This window comes from Aythya marila, assembly GCF_965140915.1.
Source record: "Aythya marila genome assembly, chromosome: 11".
Lineage (NCBI taxonomy): Eukaryota > Metazoa > Chordata > Aves > Anseriformes > Anatidae > Aythya > Aythya marila.
Window position 1 is genome coordinate 18,911,419 of NC_139052.1, and position 27,587 is coordinate 18,939,005.

The 27,587-nt window shown below is 46.7% G+C and overlaps 2 protein-coding genes and 1 long non-coding RNA gene across 6 annotated transcripts in view; 1 reads left to right on the forward strand and 2 right to left on the reverse strand.

The window, feature by feature from the left end:
* LOC309882335 overlaps nt 1–1,487 on the reverse strand; it is a 24,393-nt gene extending 22,906 nt beyond the window's left edge. The window contains exon 1 of the long non-coding RNA XR_014318271.1: nt 1,352–1,487. This is a non-coding gene — a long non-coding RNA (uncharacterized lncRNA). The remainder of the gene's footprint in view (nt 1–1,351) is intronic.
* ANKDD1A (ankyrin repeat and death domain containing 1A) lies at nt 601–14,982 on the forward strand. 3 transcript variants are annotated; one of them, XM_082769310.1, is made up of 15 exons: nt 601–685; nt 3,633–3,736; nt 4,396–4,494; nt 5,062–5,160; nt 5,651–5,755; nt 6,434–6,532; nt 6,976–7,074; nt 8,061–8,159; nt 8,686–8,781; nt 9,030–9,128; nt 10,090–10,188; nt 11,307–11,402; nt 12,785–12,986; nt 13,401–13,532; nt 13,957–14,982. In XM_082769310.1, exons 1-15 carry the CDS (start codon nt 652–654, stop codon nt 14,016–14,018), a joined length of 1,524 nt encoding a protein of 507 aa, XP_082625436.1. In that variant the 5' UTR covers nt 601–651; the 3' UTR covers nt 14,019–14,982. The 3 variants fall into 3 exon arrangements, with proteins under 3 accessions (XP_082625436.1, XP_082625438.1, XP_082625437.1); XM_082769312.1 differs by having other exon boundaries at nt 614–685; nt 8,683–8,781; XM_082769311.1 differs by lacking the exon at nt 601–685 and adding an exon at nt 1,455–1,520 and having other exon boundaries at nt 8,683–8,781.
* A 140-nt stretch (nt 14,983–15,122) lies between these two features.
* Nucleotides 15,123–25,612, reverse strand: SPG21 (SPG21 abhydrolase domain containing, maspardin). 2 transcript variants are annotated; one of them, XM_082769315.1, is made up of 9 exons: nt 25,495–25,612; nt 23,440–23,533; nt 19,281–19,442; nt 18,355–18,435; nt 17,617–17,762; nt 16,974–17,082; nt 16,385–16,492; nt 16,088–16,228; nt 15,123–15,770 (listed from the first exon to the last, which is right to left on the reverse strand). In XM_082769315.1, exons 2-9 carry the CDS (start codon nt 23,500–23,502, stop codon nt 15,648–15,650), a joined length of 933 nt encoding a protein of 310 aa, XP_082625441.1. In that variant the 5' UTR covers nt 23,503–23,533; nt 25,495–25,612; the 3' UTR covers nt 15,123–15,647. The 2 variants fall into 2 exon arrangements, with proteins under 2 accessions (XP_082625441.1, XP_082625442.1); XM_082769316.1 differs by having other exon boundaries at nt 25,438–25,572.
* Nucleotides 25,613–27,587: the final 1,975 nt, after the last annotated feature.

Below are 27,587 nucleotides of genomic sequence, written 5' to 3' on the forward strand. Positions count from 1 at the left end.
AAAAACCTGGGTGAAGAGCACTCTTACTCCCTTCTGCACCTGCTGCTGTGCCTCGGCCGTGTGGTGAGAGCCCCCAGAAAGTACCAACCCTAAACCTTACTTTAAGGTAAAATAAAGCAACCCACCCCATGTTTTCCACAGAATAGAAATCCCTGTGCTCCCAAATCAGCTTGGAAACAGAATTTAACCACCCACAGCCCCAAAGTGAAGGCGCTGAAACCACCCTGAGGTAACAGGCGGCACTGGCTGAAGGAGCGACCGTGCGGCACCCTGACTGAAGCGTCGGTAGCAGGATTTGCCCCTTGAAGTCATCCCAAAACGTCATATTTTAAATATAAATACATAAATACAATAAATAAAAAGCAAGGATTTAAGAAACGCTGCCTGCTGACCCAAGGCCCCCTTCCTCTCTCCCTGTCACGATGAAACAAATCGGCTGGCTGCTCCGCTATCCAGTGCAACCCCCCCAACCCGCGGCGCGCGTGGAAAAGCATCTTTATTGCATTTTATTTCTCTTTAAACACCACTTAAAACAGCCGCTCGGCGGCGGCGTGGCATCAACACTCGGCCCGCCCGTCAGGCGGCGGAGCCCCGGCCCTCAGCCCGCCCGGGAGGCGGTCGTGGTGGCGGAGGGCGGCTCGGGGCCGCGGCATGGGGGATGAGCTGGCCTCGGAGGCCGACACCCGTGAGTGGGGTCCCGGTGGGGAGGAGGTGGCAGACGCCGTGAGGGGGGGGATTGAAGGCGGCGACACCGACCCCGGCCTCCCCGGGCCCGCTGCCGCCCTCCGGGGGGCGGCTGAGGCGGGAGGGGGGCTCCCGGGGGGTCCCTGCGGGTGCCCCTCACGGAGCCGCCGCCCCCATGCCGGCGGTGGTTTTAGGAACAATTTAAGCCCAGCTCCAATTCCTCTCTGCTATCGCCCCCCACCTCCTGGGAATGAATGGTGTAAAGATTAATAAAACGTGCGGCTCCCTTCAGAAATAAGCGGGGTGGGTGTGGAGGAATGGAGATGGCTTTAGCCCCCCCAGCGCCCAGATAACACCAGTGCTCCCAGTTCGGCCTCTCGGCCTCCAGTCAGTGGTGTTCCTGGGGTGTCTTTGTGTCCCACAGGCTCTGGTGGAGCCCAGCAGGCAGTTTTAGCACGTTTTTGTGCATTCGTTTCTTCCCCTTTGCTGCCTTTTAAAATCTCTTATGTAATGCACTGCCTGCGAGCTGGTGCATTGCACCGAGCAGGAAGCATTTAAATTGTGCTCGGCGTTGTTTGGGATAAACAAATCCATATTCATTACCACAGGATATGAAATACCCCAAAATCCAAGCTCGAAAGAGTGAGAGGAACTGCTAAATACGTACCAAAACGTTTCTTATCGGTGGGTGTGTGGCACGTTGAGGAGCGCACCTGCATTTACAGGGCTCATTTCCACAGCGTGGGCGCTAAGGAGGAAGCCCAGCCCGTCGAGGTGTTTCCCATATGTCGCTGAAAACAAACAAATTTCAGCTTCTACACCCTGAGCGATGAAAGGTTTGTTATTGCATCGTGGCAGGTGGATGAAAGAATAAGTCAAGTGACGGTTCGGCTTCTCCTGGCAGGGCTGCCAGGGTTTTGTGGGCTCATAAAACACGGGAACGCATTTCTGCCACCTGGAGAGATGTGATATTTGCTTAACTGAGACCTAGAGTTTACTCTACAGAATGGAGATAAGCATATGGAAGTCGTGTGTAGACATTGGTATTAATAATTTGTGTAAACTCCACATATTTCCAGGTTTTCTCTCAAATTAAGTTTCTCTGCTGCCCTAGTAATCCACAGTAGGGTTGCCTTTTTTCTGCGCCCTCCAGAGAGATGGGGTAGTGCTATTTAGACAGAAAATCTCTCGTTTATCCCCCGAATGTGATAGGACAGGGACAAAAAAATGTTTTGATGGCTTTTTATGGCTTGTGGCTAGTGTCCAGTTGATAACGTTTTCTCAGTATTAATGAAGTGTTATGCCTGTAGGTTTGCAGCCCCATAGAATTAGCAGAAGATGTTCACAAGTGGATTATGCATCAGATAACGCTAAGGCAGAGGCTTATCCTTATCTAGATCAGCAGTGAAGCAAGTGGAATTACTTGGATTTACACAGCTGAGAACCTGCCTGGCATCATTTGCCTTTCAGCATCCTCTGACTTCATCCATACAGATGAACTATCTGAGCAAAACCGTCCCCGCCTAGGCCAGCTCTTCGCCTCTGCTGAGTCTTCTGGGGGTTGATTTTTGGTGAGGGCAGGCAGCCTGCTTGCTCCTGCAATCCTCGGGCTGTGGGAACCTGTGGAGAGCAGAGCTGCTTGAGGCTTGTTTTGCCTGAGCATAAGCAGAATGAATTTGCTGATGCTCTGCATTTGCAGTGTGAATTTGGATTTGGTATTCAGTGCAGTACTCGTAGCTGTTCACCTATGAGGACCTTTTCACAGGCAGGGACACCTTTTATGTTACAGAGCAAAGGACAGAAGACAGGTGTGCTCACAGACTGACAATCCTGTGCAATCCTGTAAGGAATCGAGAAGTGCTTATAAAGACAAGGTTTGAAAGTGAGCATGAGGTGTGTGTGGCAGCAGCAAGAGTGTGATTGAAGAGTCATGTATAGACTTATGTTTGGCTTAAAACCTGAACAGATTTGGTTGACGCAAGCATGTATTCTTCACCAGAGAGAAAGCAAATGAAGGTTGCTTTGATTCCCCACTACACTCAAACTGCAGCCTGAGATCTGGAGAAGAATAGAAGGGAGCAGAGTGTCTGTGCCAGCTCTCCAGCAGGATGTGACAGGCTGAGGGTCCTACTCAATCCCTTCTCTAAAGAATTCCCCAAAAGCATTAGGGCAGAGACGGAGTCTAACAAAGACTGGCAGCAGCCTTGCCAAAAACCTTGAGAGCCTCCCTGTCAGGCCGCAGCAGGCCCAGAATCGCGTTGCCCTCATTTCTTGGCAGGAAGGTTTGTTCGATCAAGGAGAAGATTGCTGAGGCAAGGCCCAGCATGGAGAGTAAACACCCTTAAATTGTGCCTAGCTGTGCAGGACAAATACTGCCATTTGTGTAAATTATGTGCAAGAACTGCCACAGTCTATTAAGAGATGCAACACTAATCACAGCCAGACTGGAGGTTGTGTGCTGCTCGGCTGATTTGGCTCGCAAGGCAGCAGGACCACATGTAAGGGCATCTTTGTAGAGCGGCAGGGTGTAAATAGAGGGATGGAGGGAAGGGTCTGTGCCTTCTGCTGGAGTCCTCACACCAGCTCTGGGCCTTGGCAGATGACAGACCTCAAATCAAAAGGTTTGAGGGCAAAAAGACTTCACATCAAAAGCTTTTGGGGCTAGAACAAATCCATGCAAACAGGGGACACTGAATTAGAAGAGAAACTGGTATAACAGGAGGAGCACTGATGTGGCACAGGGGTGCTCAGGGAAGGGGAGACAGTGGGAGAAGACGAATCCAGCAGGCATGCTAGCATTAATAGGGCTGAGTTTCTTCCTGGGAGAATATTTCTGCAGTCTGCCTTCCCTGAAGCCACTAGGGCTGGCGAGCTGAAGGGGAGGTTTGTTGGGGCATGCTGCTCCATGCTGCTCTGTTTTAATGCCAGCTCTTCTGTCTCTGCTGCAGTGCTTCATTCAGAGAAGGAGTTCCACGATGCAGCAAAGCGCAACGACACGGCCAGGATGGAGGAGCTCATCAAGAGAGGGGTCGACATCAGAGCCAAAAACAACGTGAGTCCTCGGTTTTCCCACCTCCATTTTTCAGGAAGCGCTGAGGGTGTGTTTGAGAACTGCAGCTCCGAAACACTACCCTCCTCATTAGCTGCTCAATCGGCCGAAGCTTTAAAATACACTTCCCAGTGCCAAATAGGGCCTGTGGCAACTGGGCAGTTTCACAACACTCTGAAACTCAGAGCTTTGGCATCTGGGCCAGACTGGGAATTTGCGAGCACCGAGGAAGGATAATAATTCATGGTTCCCAGTGGAACCAGTGTGCCAGATACACGTGGCTGCAGCGACTGGCTTTGATTTGGCTGTCTCTGTATGCCGAGGCTGTGGGACTGATTAGCTCCTGGTGCAGCTCTCCCAGTGTTCATCAGTAGGTTCCTGGAAATATGGGTTTGCACCAATCCATCCGTCCGTGGGCAATGATACTTCACACTCCTGTGCTGTCGCTGTGGTCCCTAACTTCAATTTCTGAGCAGAAGGTGACTAGCAGAGGTCACTGCCTGATAGCAGAGAGAAGAGAGAGGGCTGTGGCCAAAGAAAACCCAGTATGGTGCAGGGAATTCTGGCTCCCTGGATGGCAGATTTGGGTTTGCAGGGCGTGTGGTGGATACACGTGCATTGTGCATACATCAGCCTCACCTCTCTCCTTCCTTCTCTTCCAGACAGACCGAACTGCCCTGCACTGGGCCGCGGGAGCAGGGAACGTGGACGCTGTGCGACTGCTCCTGGACCACGACGTGCCGGTGGATGACGAAGACAGTGTACGAAGGCAGATCTCCCTTGCCTGTTCTGCAAATGTGTTCTGTGTTGGGAGAGTGCTGAGGGCTGGGTGTTGGGTTACAGGTTACACCTCAGTGGGTGGCACAAGGCACTGTGGTATTGAGAAGCTGTGACCTCCCTGCAAAGAAGGTGCAGTGACTTTTTGGAGCAAGCCTGGTTTTAGGGTGCCTCTGTGCATTGTCTTTTGGCCTTTTCCCTGCATGCACAGTGATCAGGAAGTATTCTGGGAGAATGTGAGGCGTTATGTATAGCACAGGGGTGCTTGGTTTCTTCTGGTCACGTTGGTGAGGCGTGTAGGAAGGCCGTGACAGCCTGCAAGATCTCTCTTACCTGAAACCATTGACTAGGAAGTGGAAGATAAGAGCCAGGTCTCTGCTCTGCTGCTGAGACCATCGGTGGCAGGAATAATAGTAATTGAAGAAACTGGCGGCTAAAAAAAGAGAGAGAAATAAAGATATTTGGGAAGCTTCGTGAGCAGCTTCCCTCCGGGGTGAGGATGGTGGTGGTTTGCAGTTTAGTTATTGGTATTTCTCTTCTCTTCTGCCCAGTTTGGAATGAATGCCCTCCTCCTGTCTGCATGGTTCGGCCACCTCCGCGTCCTGCATATCCTCGTCAATGCTGGGGCAAAGATTAACTGTGTCAATAAGGTGAGAGAATCGCCGTACCTGGGTTCATCATGCAGAGCCAGAGAGAGGTTTACCTATTAGCTAAAGTAATCGTGTGTGACAGCGTCTGCTGCAGGGGCTGCCATCTGCACTTCTGCCTCGTAGGGTGACCTTGGGTGAGGTCATCTTCACCTCCAAGCCTAGATTTATTCCTAAAACAGTTGTGATAATTGCAGCTACAGGGATGTACAGGGCTTCCTCAGCTCACATTTGGGCAGTGCTGCCATGGAAGGTGTTAGAGAACTGGTAAATGGGTTTAGGAAATCAGAAGTCCATGCATTTTAAAATAAACTTTGGTTGAAACGAGCATTAATACTTCAGAGTCATAACATGCTGTCTGCAGCACGAACTAGTTTAGCCCTGGAGGTGCAGGGAGACATCCCATCACTTTGCTAACCAGAATAGGTTGTTAAAAGAGCCTGTCCTGCAGCCTTTGACTTGCTAAACAAACTGGCCTTTATCTCCTCTCCAGCATGGCAGGAGCCTCCTGCACTGTGCGGCTCAGAGGGGACACATCCAGGTGATGGAGTTCATTATGGAGGACCTGGAGGACGTGCATGTGGATAAGACAGACAAGGTGGGAAGGCTCTTCACATGTTTATTTCGCTAGATCTCATCTTGCTTTGCTGAGCTGAGCAGGAATGTTGCCCTTTCTTATAACCAAGGGAAACCTTCTCCCAGCATGTTCCAGCATTGGCTGATCTGTTCCTGAAGACAACGTAGGAACACACAGGAGCTGGCACACGCTCATTTTTGCTCCCTGGCCCTCATGGTTCCTAGAATGATCCCCATTCTGATGCCTGGGGGCTAAATGAAGCAACACAAGATCTGCCTTTCCACAGAAGTGGTTTTGACTCGCTTGGTAACTCGAGTCTCAGATATTAATTACCTTTTTTTATCCCTGGTTGCTCTTAGTGAACTTTTAATCATCCTCTATTTATGTGAAATTAACACTGAAAAGATCTCCTTTCCCATGTTTTGTTAGAGTGCTTGGGGTTGTTAGCACCAGTGGGTTAGCACCAGTCTGTTCAGCTTATTTTGTTAGGTTTGTTTAAAGTAACTGAGAATGAAAGTTAACTGCAGAATAAAAGTTAACTGTTTTTGAAGTGTAGCACTTTTCCCCTCTGTGAACACTAACTGTGCTGAGCAACAGGGTTATTGCCCAAGGCATTATTGTATTGCTGGCAGCAGATGATGTGATCTTGTGCTTTCCGAGACTTGCTTGGAATGCATTTCTTTCTGTTTCTTTTCAAAGATGGACAAGACAGCGTTTCACCTGGCTGCGGAGTATGGGCAGCTGGAAGTGGTGGAGTTCCTGATTCGCCAGGGTTGTTCTCACAATGCTAAAGACGAGGTATGAGCATAAGAACAAGGGAATATAAAGTCCAAGGATCAGAGGATGTGAGAGTCAGGCATGGGATACCAAATGAGGCCAGTGCAGGTTGTCAGTGGTTGTACCTGGTTGTGGTGTGTCAGGGCTTTTCTTCCTCATCCACCTGCAACCCATTTGCGCCTCAGTCCGTGTAGGATTTCTCTCCAGGACTTTTCAGATGGATAAATGGCCAGCCAGGTGGGCCATGCTGTGGTTTAAGGTAGCTGGGTTTCTTGCCTCCCTGCTGCTCCTATTACAGGACTGTTTCAGACTATTACTACTGGTTACAACCTCCTCTTCAGTCACCCTGGGTATACTCTGTGCAAAACTGTCTTGTATGAACACTCAGTCCAGTGATACATATCTATGTATGAAGTTTTTATATATATATATATATATATGTAAGAAGTGGTGTTTGCTTTCAGGAAAAGAATACAGCATTGCATTTAGCTGCTAAAAACGGACATCTCTCGGTGCTGCAGAGGATTGTAGATATCGGGGTGGACCTTGATGAGAAGAACTTAGTAAGTACATTTAAACAAATTGAAAATCACATCAATACTGCTCTTTCTCTCTCTAGAAATACTCTCCTGCCATAGTCGTCAGGCTAAATGATTACTATTGAGGTTTAGAAGGTAGCTGATTTTATCTAAAATGTATGTTTATAAATGGAGGTTACACTTGCAGAGTATCAGTGAAAAGCAACATCCTTCTTGAACTAATATCCAATTCTAAAGTGTCTCATTTTCTTCTTACTGTACCTGCAGAGCTACCTTATCACTCTATTATCTCAGTTTTTCTCCCTGACCCTTGTACATTCAAGTGCCTAAATGGTTATTGAATGTGTTTTAAACTAAACTTCAGTGTGCTTTATAGTATTGACTTAGCCACTGAACATATGGTCCTTCTGTTTGAGATCTCTCTTTGATAGATCCGCTTCAAAAAAATCTGTGGCTAGAACACGGTTAATGACTTAGGTAGCAAATATTGGCTTAGTAAAGTATTTATTCCACAGCACACTCCCAATTAAGTTTATCAGCAATTTTTTTTTTAGTCTTATTTGGGTACAGTCCTTGCAAAATATATTTGGTTGTCACTAAGATCTGGGAGAAAATGGAAACTACCTGCTTTGGTAACTGGTAGTATTTGTTACCCCAGAATAGCTGCCCTGTGTATAAGAGCAGCAATAACACGAGATTAATTCACTTAAGAATTCTGCTGGTTTCTGTTTTCTTGTAAAGAAATGAGCTCCCTCAGAAGGGGGGAGCAGTGGTTGAGAGCTAGGGGTTTCCAGTTCTGCATTTGTCTGTCTCTGAGATACTCTGTGGAAATAGTTTGTCTTCAGTGCCCATGTGAAATCAATTGGATATCTCTGTCCCTCAGCGTTGGTATTTTAATATGTGGATTCGGAAGATGGGGTAGAGGCTTGCTGGTTCTCCTTTATCTTGGCCTTGCCTATAGAAGAGCTGTGTGCCTCCTTTTTTGCCTCTCTCATCCTGCCTTGTTCCAGGAAGGACTCACAGCTTTGCACCTGGCTGCTGAGGGTGGGCACTGTGACTGCGTGAAGCTGCTCTTGGAAGTAGGTGCTGATGTCAATGCCCAAACCCAGGTGAGCTCTGTGGAGGTGACTCCTTTCCCAGATGCTTTCTCTAGCGTGGCCACAGCACCTGTGGTGCCTGTGCAGCCGTGTGGGAGCAGCCAGCAGCTTGTGCAGGGTTAGCCTCAAGCTTTTAGTCACTTAAGTCTCCAGCAAGAGCCTTGAGGTCCCAGAGGCTAGTCCCACTCTGGAGATTCCTTTCCACTCCTGATGCCACCGTGACAGGGCACTTGGAGAAATGTCTTAGATTTGGGAAAATCTAAATTTCCTAGCTGGAAGAAATAGAAAAAAAAAATAGAGCAGGGAGTGCAGAGGAAAACCCACACAGCTTTGTATGAAGAGGTGGGTGAAGCTGCCCTGGGACCAGGGGGCTATGGAGATGATAAAGTTGCCAGTTCTGGGGCACGGGGCTGGTGCAGGAGGGAAGCAGGGATATCTCTGGGGGGATATCTCAGGGATATCTCTGCATAGTCTGTAACAGCTACAGCTTCTGAGAAGAAGCCCTGATATTTGTCTCTTCTGATATGCCTCTCAGAAGAAAATGAACTGCCTTCATTATGCAGCACTGCACGGCTACGTGGAGATCGCCAGGACCCTTTTGGATGCAGGAGCCCACATAGATGCTGTTAACCATGTAAGTAAGTCCCACTCCTTGCTGTCATCACTTCCTAATAAGCAAAGCCGGTTTGTGGAGCTTTACAAGAGCACAAAACAACTCTGCAAGGACCAGTGCTGCTGTGGGGTCTGTGCTTATGGGGAAATATCCCTAGTTCTCCCCGAGTCCAGGCTTGCAGCTGTCTTACTATGGACGTTGTAGGCACAGCACAGTCTTTTTGAAGCCTTGAGGTGAGCTCTTCCTAAGCACAGCATCTTCTTTGACAGCAAAATGCATCAGCGACCCACATTGCAGTGCTGCAGAACTTCCCAGCAATGGTGAAACTCTTCATCGATGCGGAGTGTGACCTTGACATTCCAGATAACGTAAGCCTGCAGCTCCTGTTTTTTTGTCTGTGAAACGTGAGTCCATTTTGTGGAGGATTTGATCACCTTAGGGACAGGATTAAAGAGGAGTGCTTTAAAACGGGGAGAAGCTGGGAGCACAACTAAGGAAACATGAAGCCTGTGAAATGATTTTGAGTGTTGCAGTGAGGTCATCACTTGATAGCTCTCAGCACATGGGCTGTGCCATGTCCCTGGGACCTGTGTACAGAGACATTGCATAAGCAGACTCTCTCCTCCCTGCTGGAGTCAGATGGGAAAAAATTCAGGCCAAAAGATATTCTGCAAAATGTTTTGGGGACTGAGAACGGGAAGCAAGCCCTGGAGGTAGCTGTTTGTCTTGCCAGATTAAAATTCTGTGAATGAGTGGCTTTGTTAACAAATCTGTAGCTTGTTTGTAATGTTTCGGTTAATTTTCTTCTTTTTTTGTGGTGATGTTCTCTCTTCATGCCACCATAAAATTGCCACATATTGTGTTTGATTTTAATTTTTTCCATTGAATAATCCCAAAGTGCGTACAGATTACAACGCATCCAAATTAAACAGGCCCTGTGTCCCCAGAACAAAGAATTGGCACAGACCCTTTCTTCCCTTGGCCAAGCTATCTGCCTATAGAAAATGTTTAAATAACAAGAAATAATATATTCCTATAAGTGACTCCAGGGATCTTTATGGAATTGAAGAGCTTCCTTCTTCAGACTGAAGTGTTATCAGAAACCACTCAGTGCTGGTGCTAGTCCAGGGACAAACCAGTTCTGCTCAGCCTGAGGAACTCAGTTCCAGTTCATCGTTTGCTTGGCCCTCAGCTGAAAAAGGGAGGGAGGGGAATGAGGGCAGAGCTGACTGTGTTCTTCCAAAGCTTCCTTCTGGTATTGTTCTGCCCTATTTTCCAGCCTCACACTTGTCCCCTCTGAAGTTTAATCCTTTCACTCTCCTTCTGCAGAGGCAGCAGACCTCGCTCCACATCGCTGCAGAGCACGGCAGGCAGGACATCGCTGAGATGATTCTCATTGCAGGAGTCAATCTGAAGCTGACAGACAAGGTAATTGTCTCTGTGGGTTGAACAGATTCCACAGGGGTATGGAGAGAAAATAGAGATGGTCTTTACTGTTGTTTTTCCTAATTTTCAAGAAAGGCTACTGATAATATTAAAATCTGGGACTTTCCAGGTCTTGAAACAGCACAGAGTAGGTTATTTTGATGCGTTTTCCAGTAAGGAGGTGACTGGTTGTTAGGAAGGTAGAAAACAGTTCACACAATGAGCAAACTTTTTTCCCAAAGTTGCTCCAGTTCCTGCTACTTCTGCTTTTGCTATTGCATACAATAATAACAAAGATATTACAGAGTAATGATAAATAATATACCTCAGGGATCACAGTGCATGTTTTAATAGGTAAAAAGTATCTGGATAGTATAAATCTGGCACCAGTGTCCAGGATTTCTGTCCCTGAAATAAGAAAAAGGAACTCTAGAGGAATCATGCGTGTTGTGTGCAGCCTGAAAGCCCTGTATATGCCTGGAAAATATTGAAGTGGGCTTGGGCAGAGATTAACGTAGTGTCTGCCATTTGCACCTGGGTTAAAGCTCATGCAGACTCAAATATTAATATATATCCATCAGTTCATCCAAAATTGTGTTCACGTAAGGAGTGTAGTTACATTTTCATGGTCCTATCAGCTTCTCCTAGGAGACCATTTCTAATCATGCATATGTGGATCCTATAAAGTTAATGAGGCTGCATAAATCACTTCAGCTTCACATGTCAGCAAACCTGCTGTGCAGAAGGCTATAAAAGGCCTTGGATTGCAGCACTGAGCTGGTCCTTTGAAGATCCCGTGTTCCTGGGTGCCTGAAAGCAACTGCAATCCCCCTGGGGGTTACAGGATGTGTTCCCAGGCACTGCTGCCAATCTGACAGCCCCCCCATGGCAGCAGAGGAGATGCTGCAGAGCCTGGAAAATGACTCTCTGTGTCCTGCACACAGTAGCTTGAAGTTAACTCACATCTGAGACAATGTTTGCAGGTGGAAAATAGAGGTAGAGCTAGGTACAAAGCTCAATGGGCTGTGCCGCCTGCTGTTAGACTGCCAGGCGGGCATGGAGATTGAACCTCCTGAGCGTGCGAGGTCTTTTCCAGCTCATTTTTCCCCTTTTAATTGCAGCAAGGAAAAACATCTTTGGATGTCGCTGCCCGAGGCAATCACATCAACGTGGCAGACATGATTATCAAAGCTGATCGGTTTTACAAATGGGAAAAGGTAAGCAGCGTATATCACCATCTCCTGTGTTTTACAGGGTAGATGTAGCTTATCCTCTCCCCTGAGATTCCACATTACCAACTGCAAAATGACATCCTGACCTCAACTTTCATTTTAGATAAACAAAAGCCCTCACCATGTCAACTGCAGCTACTTAAGACACTCCTTATTTTTTTTAGAAAAAAAAAGTCTCTGTTGTTAAAAGCCTCAGGCTGTGCTGAAGGGAACAGGGATTTTCAAAGATTCTTTGGCAGTTGTTCCAAAAGCCCTGTAGAAGAGGGTGTGGTATCATTATTTCTTTTTCCCAGAAGGAGAAAATGAAGCTCAGAGCAGGAAAATGCTTGGGCTGAGGTCACCAACTGTGACCTTGGGGGTTTCAGCAGCAGAGAGGAGGCAGCTCACCTCTAATCTCCCATGAGCCGAGTGATCATTTCTTGTTGGAGTCATACAACCAACTTCCTTCTCAAACTTCCCCCCAGCTGGGGCTGTTCCTCCTGTGTTTCCCTGTGTGGCACAGCAGCGTCTCCAGCACATAGGGTGCAGCTGCTCATCTGCCTTAACCCCTGAACTGAAACCCTACCTACCCCAAGCCTGTGTCCAACACGATCTGAGCAGAGGGCACAACACAAGCACAGCCAAACACCTCATTCCTTGTGTTTATAGGACTTTGTGCATCCCCCAATACCAGGAAGGACAACACTCTAGAGGGGAAGGAAAGGAAGGTGGCACAGGCCCAGCCTCAGAAGTAATGCTGTGTATCAGGGCCTTGCATGGGCTTCCCAGACAGCCCTAGGCAGTCATTTAGCCTCTTTGCAGTCTGGCATGTGAAGGAGGTGAGCGTGTGAAGTTTAATTAAATGATTCTGCATACAAGTCCCTGATAAAAGGCACTGTAGAAACGCAAATTGTGATTCGAATGGGCTTCCACAGCAAAGCTGCTATTAACAGATTTGTTAACACACACCACGGTTAGAGTGAGAAAGACAATAGAAGAAATGTTTCGCACCAGAATGAACTCACAGCGACCTGCAGAGCTGAGGATGTGGGAGATAGCAGAAGGACAGGTACGGAGGAGGTCTCATTAACACCAGGAGGGCACGTGCAGGTCTCAGTCCAGGAAGCACGATGATGGGCTGATAATCAGTAACACTGACACAACAGAGCATTGCTGTCCCAGCTGCACTGAGATCGGCAGCCAAGGAAACAAGGCAGACCTAGAGCAGATAAACTGCATCTTGTTCTCATGTTAATCTCCTCACTGCCAGCAGGAAAACTCGATTACAGCCTAAAAGCAGCAGGACACTTCAAGTTGAATCTCACACAAAAGACCGTGATAAGAATTCTGCAGCATCTCACACTGAAACTCCTGTTCTGGCTTTGCAGGACAACCTGAACAGTGACTCTGACTCCTGGGTGGCAAAGCACTTGACCTTTAAGCAAGACCACAGGGTGGAAACGCAGCACATTCGCTCAGTAATGTGGAGATTAGCTACTAAATACCTCAAACCTGGTGAATGGAAGAAGCTGGCACATTTCTGGAAGTTCACCGATGCACACATTAGAGCCATTGAACAACAATGGACAGGTATAAAACATTACCTAGGTATTTTTCATACTTCACACATAATCCTCTTTAGAACTTCATGGATACCTTAGCAGGTTCAGAGTTTTGGAAGCAGATCACTGCTGGTGATCTGTCGGTCACCCCAGGGAATCCTGTAGTTTGCACAATGCGAGCGAGGAACCATGCTCTGAAGGTGGAAATTCTGTATTGACATAAAAGGTTGTCTGACAAGCCCAAGTTCATCCATTGCCCACTCCATCAAGGTTAATATTAATCTACCAATCAGACCACAACCAGGAATTAAGCCAGAATGTACTTCAGAGCTTCATGGTAAAATCCAAAGCATAGGGGTACCCAAACTCAGCAACTCAGAAATCATCTCTAGAGCTACAGGCTGTGAAGTGCAGGATTTGATTTGTGGCTTCATCTTGCCAGGTACTAAAAGCTACAGAGAGCATGGCCACAGGATGTTGCTTATCTGGCTTCATGGTGTGATCACAGCAGGAGAAAATCCAATCAAGGGATTGTATGAAGGTCTTGTGGGCATTGGAAGAAGGGATTTGGCTGGTAATGCTTTTGGCTTCCTTTGAATAGCACACACTAAGCACTAGCTGAATTCTGTTGTTTTACAACATACAGAAAAAAAAAAATTGAAAGAAACCAATTCACATGAGCTCAAAGGTACTCCGCCCTGTCCCACCCCCTTACTACCACTCTATACATCATTTCTCTTCCCTTTTTCTTTTGGTAAATTAACACATCCTTCCACAGCTTTAAGCCTTCTCTGCAGCAGGATACTTAACAGAGGACAATAACCAGTAAAAACAGATCAAAGAGTTATCCTTTAGTAAACCTACAGCACCACTGAATGGTGTTGTAAGATATAACAAGATTTTATATATATATATATATATATATATATATATATGAAACAAGATGTGTAAGATATATCCACCCCTTAGAACTGAGAACGTTCTCTCCTCTTTTACAGAAAGCATTCGGAAAAAAGCAAATGCAGACTCTGCTTCTCCACGGAAGTGCACGGCGATGTAAAACTGAAGGGTAGTAGTGGTTCCTTCACTGATGTGTCATCAGTTGTCTTAAGAGCTACAAGAGAAACACTTGCTCTGTCACTTACCAGAAGGCAGCTGTAACTTAAGGGCTTCTTGTCATAAAAAGCTGGTGTCATTGCTGCTTCCTTCTTGGTCTGAAACTACAAGGATATCAGCAAACAGTAGCAGTCTAAAAATGCCTCTTTAAAGAGAAGCGAGATTTTATTGGCTCTTCTCTATGTTCTCAATACTGTAATAAGAGCTAAGTCTCACTTGCCATAATGTGACCGAGTACCAGGATATACTACAAGATTTTATTGTAACTTGTTTGCAGTGTATTTTTGTATATGAATTTTTAACTGTCAATTTTATAAGCTTTTGTTTACAGGAATGTTCTTTACATACCTTTTTTGCCTCTTTTTTTTTTTTTTTGTATACCACGCGTATCTTAGGAGGAAAGTTGAAAACAAATCTAACTTGGGAGTTTGTTCAGCCAAGTCAAGGCAACTACTTGATCCTTAAGGACTGTGATCTTTGAAGAGAAAACGTATATCACTGTAATATTTATAAATCAAGTAATTTCTTTAATCCCTTGATTGCCACTTGAAAATCTCCTTTACCTTAGAACATAGATAGCTCCACTCATCTAAGAGCAAGAGTGAACTTAAGACTACCTGAAGGCTGATATTCTTGTCCACAGCACTGCTGTGTGGATTTTACTGTTTCAACTCGCAGAGGTTATCATTGGTTATTTTACACAGCCTATGATAAGGACATACAATTTTCATGAACACCAATTTGTCTTTTAAGTTTTTGTAGTTTTAGTGTTTCAAGGGAAAAATAATATCTGTATTTCAATAAACCAAAATTCTAAGGTTAAATTTGCACATTGTGTCTTAGTCTTTATTAAAAATACTGACTAATTCTTACTCAAAGCTAACCCAGTGCAACCTTACAACTAAAACTGTTCAATACAAGAGGCAAATTCAAACAGAAGGTACCTTTTAAAGCGTTGGTTTGTTTTTTTAAAGTATCTGTGGAGGCAAACCAGGATTGTAGTAAGCTACACTACTGTTCTCTTGTAGTCAAAAGAAGAGGCACTTGCTGAACTTGAAGTTTTATTGAAAACCATTTTTAAACAGCTAGCAAGAAAGTTAAAAATTTATTTCAAATAGAAATAAACTAACTTGCAACACAACATATAAAGCAAATAAGTGATGGCAACATTGGCACTTTAACATCTTTTAAACCAAATACTCAACAAAAATATATGTCAGCTTATAAGTACACAACCTGCATGTGGCAATATATACAACTGAGTGAAAATATAAAAAGAAATACTGTTCCGTTCAAGAACATGATAGTGAAGACTTTGGTAGCAAAAATGTCTTTGTTTTTAAAACTGCAGCCTTCAGAGATACTTCCTTGAATTCAAAGACTTAAAATTAAGCAGATGTTCCATTACATTGTTGAAGGTTTATTGTCCACGGGTAGCTCACTGACTATTGATCCTGTTGGAATCGCACAGTGATAATCGGCCAACACAAGAAAAAAGGCAGAGTGGGAACAGATGATTGTACACAGGAAGACCACCAAACCCGATTCCTCATTTTCACTGGCAGTCAGAAACCTACTCTTCTTCTTGCTCGCTGCTGTTATGAAGACTGATTTTTTGGACTTCCAGTTCTTCTGCGCTGACCATTGAGGGGTCGATGGCTGCATACCGGGTACCACGGAACTGCAGTAAGTGGATCTGTAAGACACAGAAATTAACACTGAAAAGGGTGTGGAAGCATAACTGGTAAGAAAAACATTACTTCTGAGTAACTTTGCTATGAGAATGTAATCAGGGACTGGAGTATAAGAGTTCAGACAAAGGATAGAGGAAATAAGCAGCAGCCAAGCCCCCAAAGCCAACCCTTGATCGATGTGGCTGCTCAGCATCAGCGATCTGGGAGACAGAGTGAACAGAGCTCAGGCAGGTTAAGAAATAAAAGCAAGCACAGAAAGTTTCCTACTGCTGTTCCAGCTACACATGCTGGTAAATTGGGTTTGAATGCAGGCACTTACTTGAATATATAGGTTGACCTCAGCACTCCTGCAGAGATACGGGAAATTGCCTCCTGTTTTGAGATGAGCTCTTCTGGCATTAGGATAAAGCTTATACATTTCTTCTTTTGCTTCAGTCGAAAGTGCGCTCTGGTCAAATACCTACAGAACAAGTCACAACAGTTAATTCTGAATCTAAGTTTATTTAAGTAAGTAAATGCTGCAAATATTTATTAAGTTCCTAACACAATAACCACGCCCCACCTTCCAAGAAGAGGAAACAGTGTTAAAGAAAAGATTAAACTGAGATAAACTTACATCCATAATAGTTACAGGGACGTCTCGAATTTTATGAGGTTCTACGTAGGAATTCTGGCAGTTGAGGGTAAGTCTTGAAGCGAGCTCACTCTGGCCCAGACTCTCCAGCTTTCAGTAGAGATAAATATTGGTTAACAACATAATTCAGTGCAGGAAGTTAATGCAACAGTAATAACACAGCCAAAGAGAAGTCAGCTCCTTAGTTCTAAGGGAAACACAGCTGCTCTTCAGGTGAAAGTTATAGTTACAATTTAATATCTTCCTTCATGAGACAAATGCTTAAAACATGTTTAGTTAGTTGCTCCTGCCTCCACGGCATAGCCTACAGATACATCCCAGCACATTTTCCCTTTTCCATCTTTCTTAAACTCCTCTGTTCCAATCTATACAAACAGGACAGTAAGGGAGACAGTCACACTGCCAGTTAAATTGCAAGGCTGTGACAGCCAACGCCTGCTAAGGATCCATCCCTTACTGTTCACTTCTGGATAAGTGAAGGAAGCAGCAGAAATCTGTACAACCTCCACTGTGTGCTAAGCGAATCTTTCAGAGATCGACATCACAGCCATTGAAGTACACAGACACCTACCCTGTCCACCATGAAATCAATGCCATCAGCCATTTCAGGATCTACGGGACCAGAGGCAAAATTCCCAAGGACAATTTTTTTCAGCATAAAAGCAGGCATCAGCCAAAAGCTAAAACAGAAAAAAGATGCAATCTTCAAGCACCCAAGACTCCAGAATTAAGATGCTTTGTTGTAAGCGCTCCCTTTTCTTCCACAGACTTTGTGCTTGAATTTCAAATGAAATTGTAAAGAAGCTTTGAGAGCACAGAGATGGAAAACCTTACAGCTAGGTGCTTGAAATGCTCTGGAAAGCTGATCATCTTGTGTGTATTTTAAACACAGTGAATAACACTTCCTTCACTCTGAAGGGTTTTGCTAGAGATCAGGTAGATTTTTTCTTTTTTAAATCTGACCACATGTTCTCAGATGATCACAGGAAAGATAAATACAAGACTAGTCTGCCAAATTCCACACTCCCAATTGTGAAGATTTCTATTTCCTTCGTGATGTGACTCTAAAAGTCACACTATTCCACCCCTCACTTCTCTTGCCACAAGTCACACAGGCTGGAAACAGGTCAGAAACATGTCCAACCAGATCAGCGTCACATTTCATCACAAAAAAACATTAATGCCACCCATCTCATTGCCTCAGTCTTCCTTACCTGTTTGCTGTCCACGTCTGGTTGAAGATGGAAGTGTCACTAAAGGAATTACATAGGATCAGAGAGTGAACTCTGGGGGATTTGTGTGTGTACTCAGCAAATTTTTGAGCCAAAAAGCCTCCCAGAGAAGCTCCAAAAAGGTGAACCTAATTCAATTAGAAAAAAAGAACACAAACAAAAACAGATGTTACATTTGTGAAAAATGACCCTTAAGTGTGTTATTTTGTTATGAAAAATAAGTCATTCAAGTTTTATTTTTCCTCACAACTAATTTTTTTAAAGGAAAAAAAAATTCTATACAGGTTCTGTAATTTATAGGATATGATAAACACTGAAAAAAGGAAGTGTTTCCAGATCACAGCTCAAATTTCTGTGTGCTTATCACGCTTAAGTAAAAAGCGAACATTTCACTTCGTCTTCAGTAGCTCTTCCAATCCAAGGTGTTTTATTGGGGTATGCTGTACAACATGAGTTATGAAAGATAACTTAAACAGGGTCTCATGAAAAACTGAAGTTAACCAGTACAATTTAATAAGCCTACAACAGAAGTGAATTTAGACAGAATTTTCAAGGGTGTTGACCTTCAAAAATAAACTAGTTTCAAAAGTAAACTCGCCCCACAGCCTATTTATAGGCTGGTTTTGCATCATATACTATACATTTGCTCTTAAATGAGACTTTTGAATGTTAGGTTTTTATGGCAACTACACATCCATTTCTCCATCTCCAGGCACTCACTTTATCCAGCTGAAGGTGGTCTAACAGTTTTCTGAATCCATCACAGAACTCAAGGTGATCCCAGTACACTGGATACTGCAACTGAAACACCACAAAGTTAGACCAAGCCCCTCTCTGGTCAGTATCCATCAGCTGTCTGCTTGAAACTTGCACCAATTCTCACATTAAAGGTTTGAAGACAGCGACCTGTCTCGTGCCATGAGGTTCAAGCTCCTCAGCAAGGTCCCTAAGGAAGAACTACCCCTCACTGGGACAAAAATACACAATAGAAAGTTTGGTGGAACAAGTTCAGAGAGGAAAGTGCAGCTTCGCTTCATTCTGTAATCAAGGGGAAAAGGGAAAAGATACCAGAATGATTTTTCAGTGATTTTGTGGCATGGAAAGTTGGCAGATACAGACATTGCTAATTGCTGCAGGAGATACTGCAGCACTCAGAATATCACTTAGCAGAAAAATTATTGTACAAACCCATTGTTTCAGTTCAGCTTTGGAGCTGAAGAGAAGCCACAAGAGAGTGGGCTGTTGGGATTTTAAGGAGTGATTTCACATTTGCAGTTATTCAGGCCGAGAAGCGGGTTATTAATCATCCCTAAGGCAAACACAGAAGCCCTGAACTAACCCACACACATCTCATGGCTAACAAAGATCCAGCTGGAGGCAAAGACGACTCTTGTCCATGGCACACAAGGTAAAGATCAGACTGAGAATGTAGTAATGTGTATGCACAAGGCTTTGGATAAATGGCTGTGTGAACATACAGCAGATTTTAGCCTTGAACTGCACGCTACATATTCTGGACTACAAGCTAGCATCACATTTTGGGGGAATTCTCCCATCAAAACTAAATTAATATTCATTATCCAACCTCCAATTATATCAACACATAAAACTATGCTGACTTTTGACAAAGGACTGTGAATACTCACAGCGATAACTCTGTAACCCCAGCCAGTCAGTGCCAAAATCTGCTGGAAAAACACGTCTGCAGTTCCGCTCACGGGAGGAAGAAAGATGAGAGGGCACCGAATGCTCCTGGGTCCCGCATCGTACAGCGACCAGACTTTGCTGTCATCGTCGTCGACTATTATCTGGAGGAAGAGAGGAAAAACACAAGGCTGAGTTTCTTCAACCAACTTCCAGAACTGCTTCTACAAAAATCTGTCACCCAGTAAATATTGTAATACTCAAGACTCTTTGGAACAAGACTCTTTTATTCCTCATCAGAATAGCCATATTCTCTAAGGCTGCTTACAAACAACACTTACAATGTTTGTGTGGATGCAGCTGGAAGCAGAACTGTGACCAAGCACTGTTGGAGCAAACAGTTTGTGTGCCTGGACCTAAGCTGGGCAGCTAACACCACCCTGTGCCGGGCCGTGGCATCTCCTGGGATGCACCCTTCTGCAGGCAGCTGGAATATAACACACGTGCTGGCAGGAGTGAGCTGCGTTGGGCTGACAGTGATTGACTGCAGGTCAGGATTTCGACTGGAAAAAATAAATAAATCTCTTCCTTTCTGAGGCAGAGCGGTTTTCTGCACTTTGAAATGGTTTGGAAAGGTACGGCCTGGTCTGGAAACACACACAGATAAGCCATGGGAACAGCGAGGCTGTGCCCCAAAGGATCAGGTTCATACATCACTCTGCAAGCAGAAAAATGTGCTTGGCAGGGCAGAGACCGTGCCACAGCCCAGCACAGAGAGCCGGGAGGTCGGTTCTCAGGACCGAGCACAACAGCCACAGGCTGGGAGCGCTGCTGCAGGGACAGCTTTTTGACCACTGACACCTGCAGACACTGGGCAAAAGAATTTCAGGTCTGGATACGTGCAATTTACTGAATTAAGCAGCTAGCCCTGCAGATTACTGCTCTGGAACAGTTATATCCCACTGCCAGGAACGGCCACACAACTCCAAAGCAGCACGGCAGAGCTGACCTGGGAAGAAACGGGAGCACCTCGAGGTGTCTGGAGCCCCCGGGACACGCAGCTGGCTGCAGCAGATTATCCACACGCCAGGAGCAACAAGTCCTAGCACAATTATCATCTACAGGAGTACAGGAACTGGGTCAAGGTCTCCTTTTCTAGCAGTGCTGGGGCCTGCCTCATTTCTACCCAGCCTGTTTACCAACGAGCCGTTCTGTATATTTGCTGTGCTGGTTCTCGTTCAACCTTCCCCAGCCCTGCGAAAGCACAAAAGCACCAGATCGACGAGCTCAAACCTCTGGGGGAAGCAGGAGTTCATCTCCTCTGCGTCACCAGTTTGCAACTTTCTGAGCAGCGACGTAGGAGCCCAGTTTGCTTTCCCACCGCAGCGGTTAAGCTGCTCAGGGAGTCGGAGACCAGCCTCACAAATCACATTTGCTTGATTAACAAAGCTGCTTGCAATAAAGCCGGTATTTCAGGCTCTGGGAACATGCAAGAAATCACATGATGCTGTTGTTTTGTGGCTTTCACACACAAAAAAATAAAGACTGCATACCAGGGCTTCCCTCAGCACTGAAATAGTTTTAAAAACTCGCACAAAAGCCTTCCCAAAGCCTCCCCAAACCAACCCTTTGCACAGAACTCGCAGTCTCAGCTGTTATTCTCCAGTAACTCTGCCAACATGCAAGGCTGCTGTTTATTTCCAAAGGTGAAGCAACACCTCGCTTTGCACAGCCCTTGAAATCACTGAGCTGGTTCACGTCACGGGAACTGAGGCTGGGAGGCAACGTTTCTTTCCTCGAGCCCAGACAACGAACCACGAGGTTTAAAAACTGTTCTATTTGATTTCCAGCCACGCACTGGGTAGTTTAACTGCAGCACAAAGACAACGCTCAGTGCTGCACACACAGACAGCAGCATGGGTAAACGCTGAGCTGGCAGGGGCCAGTTTTTTGGTTTAATTTCCTTGTTTGGGTCTGTAGATTGAGATCAACTACAGCTTACAAACAGGGTAAAATTTGCATTTATCTTAAACGAGGGGAAGAACTTCCCTTTGAGGTTAGCAGGACCAGGGTGTCCTCTGCTGAGGACTTTTAGGTAGGACTTAGATAAGACAGCGAGTGGTGGATTTTGGGGATACTCCTATATGTGGTAGAGCACCCAGCCTGATTCAACCCGAATTTGTGCTCCCCTCCTTCTCCATTTCAGGCTCAGCACATCAGCCACAAGCATTTACACAGCTGCAGCCCCGGGCCTCCATGGAGAAACCCCCATTCCCACCCCCTTGTGGGGAAATCTCAGCCTCCCCATCACCTCTCACCCGAGGCTGCCGACCGCCCTGTAAAAGTCCCCTTCGCCACCCTGTGATAAAGAACCACTTCTGCATTTGAAAAAACACCATTCATGTGAAATGTGAAGTAAGACTCCAATTTTCCTCCGAAAAGGACTACTGAATGACCCTGAGCTGAAGTGTCATACAACTGAGGACTCGCCCTGTGGCACTTGTTTGCCTTTGGTGGCCACAAACCCAAGAGGGGGCTCAGGGGCAGAGCTGAAGACTTGGCTTAGGAACATTGTTTTCTGTGCTGCGCTTCCCAAATCTGACAAGAGCAGGAAGGGCGGTGGGGCTGTGCATTTTCTGCTGCTTTCAGGAGGGACATCCCAACCTGTTTTCAACCAAACAGCTCTGGCTCTGCTTCCTTCAACGATGGCTGGTCATTCTCTGCAGTGCAACTGCTCTGCCTAAGCCTTTGGGAGGATAACGCAGGCAAATGTACTTTCCCCCTCCACCCTGAAACCAGAACTAGTTTACTTCTACCTTCTCCAAACCCCACGTTCATCACTGTGGCTTCACTTTACTTTTGAGTAGGCTGAATCACCCAGAGGGAAAGGAATCCCCTAGTATGAATGTCAGACAAGCCCTGCCAACAGCAGCTTTGGCTTACACACGCTCTCATTTTTGAGATCCTGAGCAGTCAGCAGCAGCTGAAGGCAGCAGCAGCAGCTTGTACCCTTTGCAACCACATCCTCCGGTTCCTCTCATTCACTGTATGGCTGCAGAGCACCTGCACATCCCTGAGCTGAAGCGCTGCCTCCAGGCTTTGCTGCCACAGCAAGGCACGGCCTGGGGGAAACAGCGTGGAACAAACAGGCCCGGCAGATCCAGCACTGGCCAGGAACGGAAAGAAAATGGATAACCAGAGCCTAGGGAGAGCAGGCAGATCTTTCTTACTTCCAGGAAGCACCTACGTGGCAAAAATGAATGAAAAACCCTGACCAAAAATCCTGCAATCCTTCCATAGAGGTAATTTCTTACAGAAAACCATGTGTTATCCAGCAGAAATAATGCCAGGCACATTTAAGTGTTGTTCCTTAGGTCTGGGGACACAATCCCTTCAGGGTGGCCCAACCAAAACCTGTTGAAAGAGGCTGTGCTGCTCCCACCCATGCTGCCAGCACCTTCCTGCAGCCCAAACCATCCAGATGAGGGAAGTGAAGCAGCTGGCAGTCAGCTGAGCCCGGGCTGCTGCTGCCAGTTACTGTATAACCACAGCCTCGGCGAGCCTTATCTACAAAGGGATGGCGGAGAGCAGGCCAGGAGCCACACAGCAGCGCAGGGCCCCGTGCCCTTTGCACACAGAGAAGCTCAAGAAGAGAGAAGCTGCACGCCCCAAAAGCTCTCCTGTGAGAGGAAGTGGAGAAATCTGAGCGAGAGGGGAAAGCGGTTGGACGGTTTGATTAAGCAGAAGTCATCCGAAGGACAAGAAGCAGCAGCTTTGCCTTTTTCTACTGCAGCTGAGACATCCTTCCCTTCTCTGCCTGCCAAGAAGCTGCCTTCAGGAGCTCTGCTGCAGCCTGAAGCCAGGTGTGGGATCCACAGAGGTGGCTCTGGCAGCAGGGCAGCGTTGAGCCAGGTTGGTTGTGCTGCCTTGGTGCATCACAGCTCACACAGCAGCTCTGGGAACACGATCCCCAGCATGGCTGGCACCAAAACACCAGCCACTGCTGCCCCTGCTCATGAAGCACGTGAAAACTAACAGCTAGGGGAGCTGGGTCAGTAGCACAGCACAAATGTCCTGCGTTAAGCGGAGTCTGACTGCCCAGTCCTCCCCCCCGGAGCAAGAGGAGGGAGCCGCACACGAGCTGCTTAGAGCTGAACGTACCTTTTTGAGAGGAACCGTGCTTCTGAACCAGTTATAGTCAGGAGAGACTTTAATCTCTCCCATGATGGTTAGAAAAAACTCAGCGTAGGGCAGCCTGAAAGAAAGAAAAATAACATTTAAAATGGAGAACAGGGCTTTACCTTCAGCACCATGCAAGGCTGTGGCACGCACACACAAAACATTCGCAGGGTGAGCCTGCTCTCATGAGTCCTTACACTCCCCTGGCTCGCAGCAACTTCACTTATCCTCAGTTTTCATCACAAGCCACGTAACTGTGCTCCCAGGAGGCTGCCCCGTACTGCTCTAATTAGGAAATGACGACGCTTTTGTAACAGAGCTCTCCCGGGCAGCGCTTGTAGAGAAAGGCAGTTCTGCTGCAGGCTGTGAGCGGCTCGAAAAGCTAGAGCCTATCTGTGCTTTGAGCTTAACTTAATAAAGCATCCAAATTTACGTCTGATGGAATTCAGTCAGCAGTTTAGACTTGAATTATTTTGTGGAGCTACTGCCTGAGTGTTGAGGCTGTGCTCTCAGCCTGAGGAGAAGTGACCCCATGGAGCCCCGAGGCGCGTTGGGAACAGCAGCTCACTGAGGCTTTACACAAGTCCCGAGGTTTTAAACCTACCCAAGCAGAAGCCGGCTCTGGTCAGGAGTTAGGAACAACAATATCCTTGGGGCACACCAATTAATACAAGACTAACTGATCTCAGAATCAGCTCCACACAGAAATCTATTCATTTACTCTGAAATACTTACTCGAGCCAGAACGTACAACAGCAAGTAGTGACATTTTCTCATTAATACTCCATTAAATTGTAGCAAACAACTTTAATGACTTCTAGATTCAACTTTTTAAAGCAGCACGAGACCATTAGCTTCCATTTACACAACAGATGGTATCAAACAGCTCCCAAGCTTGCCGGCCTCACAGCCCTGCCCTGAAAGCCACTTGCCCCAGGAGGTTTTTGTCCTGAGCTCGTACCTGCTGAGCACAACAAACCAAAGCAGCTTTCGATCTCCTTACTTTAGGGTTGCCAAACGTAAATCGATAGGTTTTGTTTCTTAGGTCTTGACAAAAAAGGAACTCAATGTTCTGAGAGTCACTCAAATGTATCTCGTTTTGCAGAAGAGCTGCCAGCATGGAGGGTTAGCTAACTTTGGGGTTACAGCTGCACTAACATAGGTTTAATTAACTTTTGGGGCTGCATTAACAGTTATTCTCAACTTCTTCATCCTTTAGCCTTCATTTGCTATCTCCTGAGCAGAGGAAACCTGAGCTTTAAAAGAAAAAGCACCTCCTAAGATGCACAACGGTGCGCACATCCCACATATGGCTGGGTGACGCACCTCCCGTGCCTACTGGGGTGTTGGAGGTTGGAAATTCAGCTGCACAGCTCTCGTTTCACTTTTATGTGGCCTCATTTCAGTGCTGCCATCAACTACTCTGCTACTTGTCACAGCCTGGCAGCACTTAAAACTACAGTGGAGGCAAAAAAACACCTTTTGTCCCACAAACACACAACAGATCGCAGTGAGCATCCAATTGCAGCTCCTTTCTCACACAGGTGCATCAGCAGCTGCTGAGCTCTGCCCCTCGGAGGGGAGAGCAAAGGGTTTCATTTGGCTCCAGGAGCTCCTGGAGGATTTGCTGCAGGCAGCGACCTGCAACCCAAATATTTTATTTCCCTGACACAGAACCGCAGCAGCGGGTTTGTGCACGGCCCGGGAGCTCCTCCGGCTAGAGAGGAGCTGAACCACGGGCAAGAGAGGGAAAACACAGCAGAAAAAGGCGTTACAACCCAAAAATTAACTCCAAAAATAAACCAAACTCACCCCAAAACGTAACCCAACCCCCCACCGACCAGCCCCCTGCAACCCCGGCCGAACCAACCGCCCCGGCGGGCCCCAACTCCACAGGGGCTCCGTGAGGCGAGGCCGCCCCCGGGCCTACCCCGACCCCCGCCGCCCTCCCGGGGAGCCCCCAGCCCCGCTCCCCCTTACCGGCCCCGGGGAAAAAGGGACCCCCCCGAGGCCCCCAGCCCTTAACAGGGCCCTCACCGGCCCGGTGGGGGTGGCGGGAGCGGAGCCTTCCTCCCCCCCTTCCTCCTCCTCCTCCGCCGCCGCCGCCGCCGTCGCCGAGCAGCGGCCCCGCCGCCACTTCCGGGTTCCGCTTCCGCGCCGGTCACGTGACGACATCGCCGCCGAGGCGGAAGAAGTGGAGCCGTTGCTAGGGGGGTCACGTGGGGTCATGGCAGGCCGCAGATTGGCTGGCGGGTGGTGAGGGGGGAGCCGCCATTATGGGCGCTGTGAGGGGGTTCAGGGAGTCCCGCGGGGTTTGCGGGGTGTTTGTGAAGCACAACGGTCACACGTTTGGTCAATAAAATAATAAAAAAAGGTGTGACAGCCCCTGGTTAAGCTTCTCTATTGTCTGTGCATCTCACGCTGTGACCTGTCCCTGCCACCCAGCGGCAGTCGCGGCTGCTCTGCGGGCAAAGGGCTGTGTTTGTAAGAGGAGCTCTTACTAAACACAAAAATCCAGCTCCCTTCGCCCGAGCCTGTTGTGGTGCCGGTTCTTCTGATACAAAATCTGGGGCTTTTCGTCCATCAAAATCGGTTTTTAAAAAAGCTGAATTCCGGGTTGCCCTAAAAAGAAGGGAAGTGGTCCTCAAGTAGTTTTGACAGGATAAACTTCGTTAAAAAAATGTAGTAGGGTGCCCATAAGAGTAATATGGTAAATTGAGTTTAAATAATTTATAATTTTTAGATTATAAATATTACAAGTTTAAATAACAGGCTATTAGAAAGTGCAATAGCACTGCCCATTTTTCATATATAAAGAATTTTGAGCTGCTAAAGCTAGGAGCTGACAAAATTGTTCATTCAAATCATCCTTCCTAAGCAGCATTTTACTGATCTATTTTCAGGGCTTTCAGGTGTTTTCAAGTTCAGAGGGGCTGGCTGAGATCGCCATCCTGTTGCTGTTAGTGGTCCGAATGCTCTGTAACAAACCTTTATTCGCAGCAGCACGCTGGATCTGATACCTGCTGGAGGCAACGCTCCTCTCTATGCTGTCGTGGTTTGTGATTGCAAGACAAACAGCTTTTATCAGTGCGTTTCAGTGTGTCCTTGAGCCTAACCTGCTATTCCTGCCTAGCTCCCTGAAAAAGCTCTGCAAACGAAACACAGCGTTGGATTTAATACAGATTAAAATCAGAACGGCAGCTGCCTGGCGGTAGGTGGTAGTGTTAAACCTGTATTTTACAGGGATTAAAAACTGTCTAGACTTCAGCAGAAGTTAAAAATGGCATTCAGCGATCATCCTGTGTAGAGTCGTGTGTTGTTGTGTGGATTATCTGCTGTTAGAGTGGCCTTTGGCATTTGCTTCAGGGCAACTCAAGTTAATTGCTGTCAGGTAATGTATTTCTGTCTCCGAGTCATTACTAAAATTAACTGTTGGGATCAATTAATTCCATTTAATCAGTACACAGCAGATAGGAGTTGAAGGTGAGCTGGAAGACCTACACAAGCCCATCAGTTGCAGGTGTATTCTGCGTGAACTGTGCCTAACGGATATGCTTGAGATTTACACTTCTGAGATCCACAGGAAGCATTTTTGTTGTATTGCATTTAAGATTTGGAACCAAATAAATAAATAAAAGATTAATATTACAAAAAATTATCTTTCATTGCATGGAAAAAAAAAAAGATGTCTAGTCCCAGCTGGGTTTTGACCAGGTGTTGGTGAAAATCCCACATAGACTGTGTGGATTTCTGAGTATCATAGAGTAAAAAGGAAAACTCATCAGGGGAGAGAAAAGTTGGATTATTTCTCTAAAATTAGCAGTTGGGAACTGCCTGAAACTGCTGTGGGGAGGGGAGGCGCCCGGACTACATTTCCCATGATGCGCTGCACCCAGGGGTAGCTGGGCGCTTCTAATTTTCTCAGGACTACATTTCCCAGAAGCCCCCGCGCGGGCCGCAGCGCGGCGTTCCGCGCGGCTCCCCGCGCGCTGCCCGCTGGGAGTTGTAGTCCACAGAGTGTGTGTTGGGGGGGGCAGAACGATCGGCGCGGTGACTGCCGTCAGCGAGGCGGCGCCGGGAGGGAGGAGGAGGAGAAGGGGGGGGTGGGGGGGGTGTTTACGGGGCGGGCG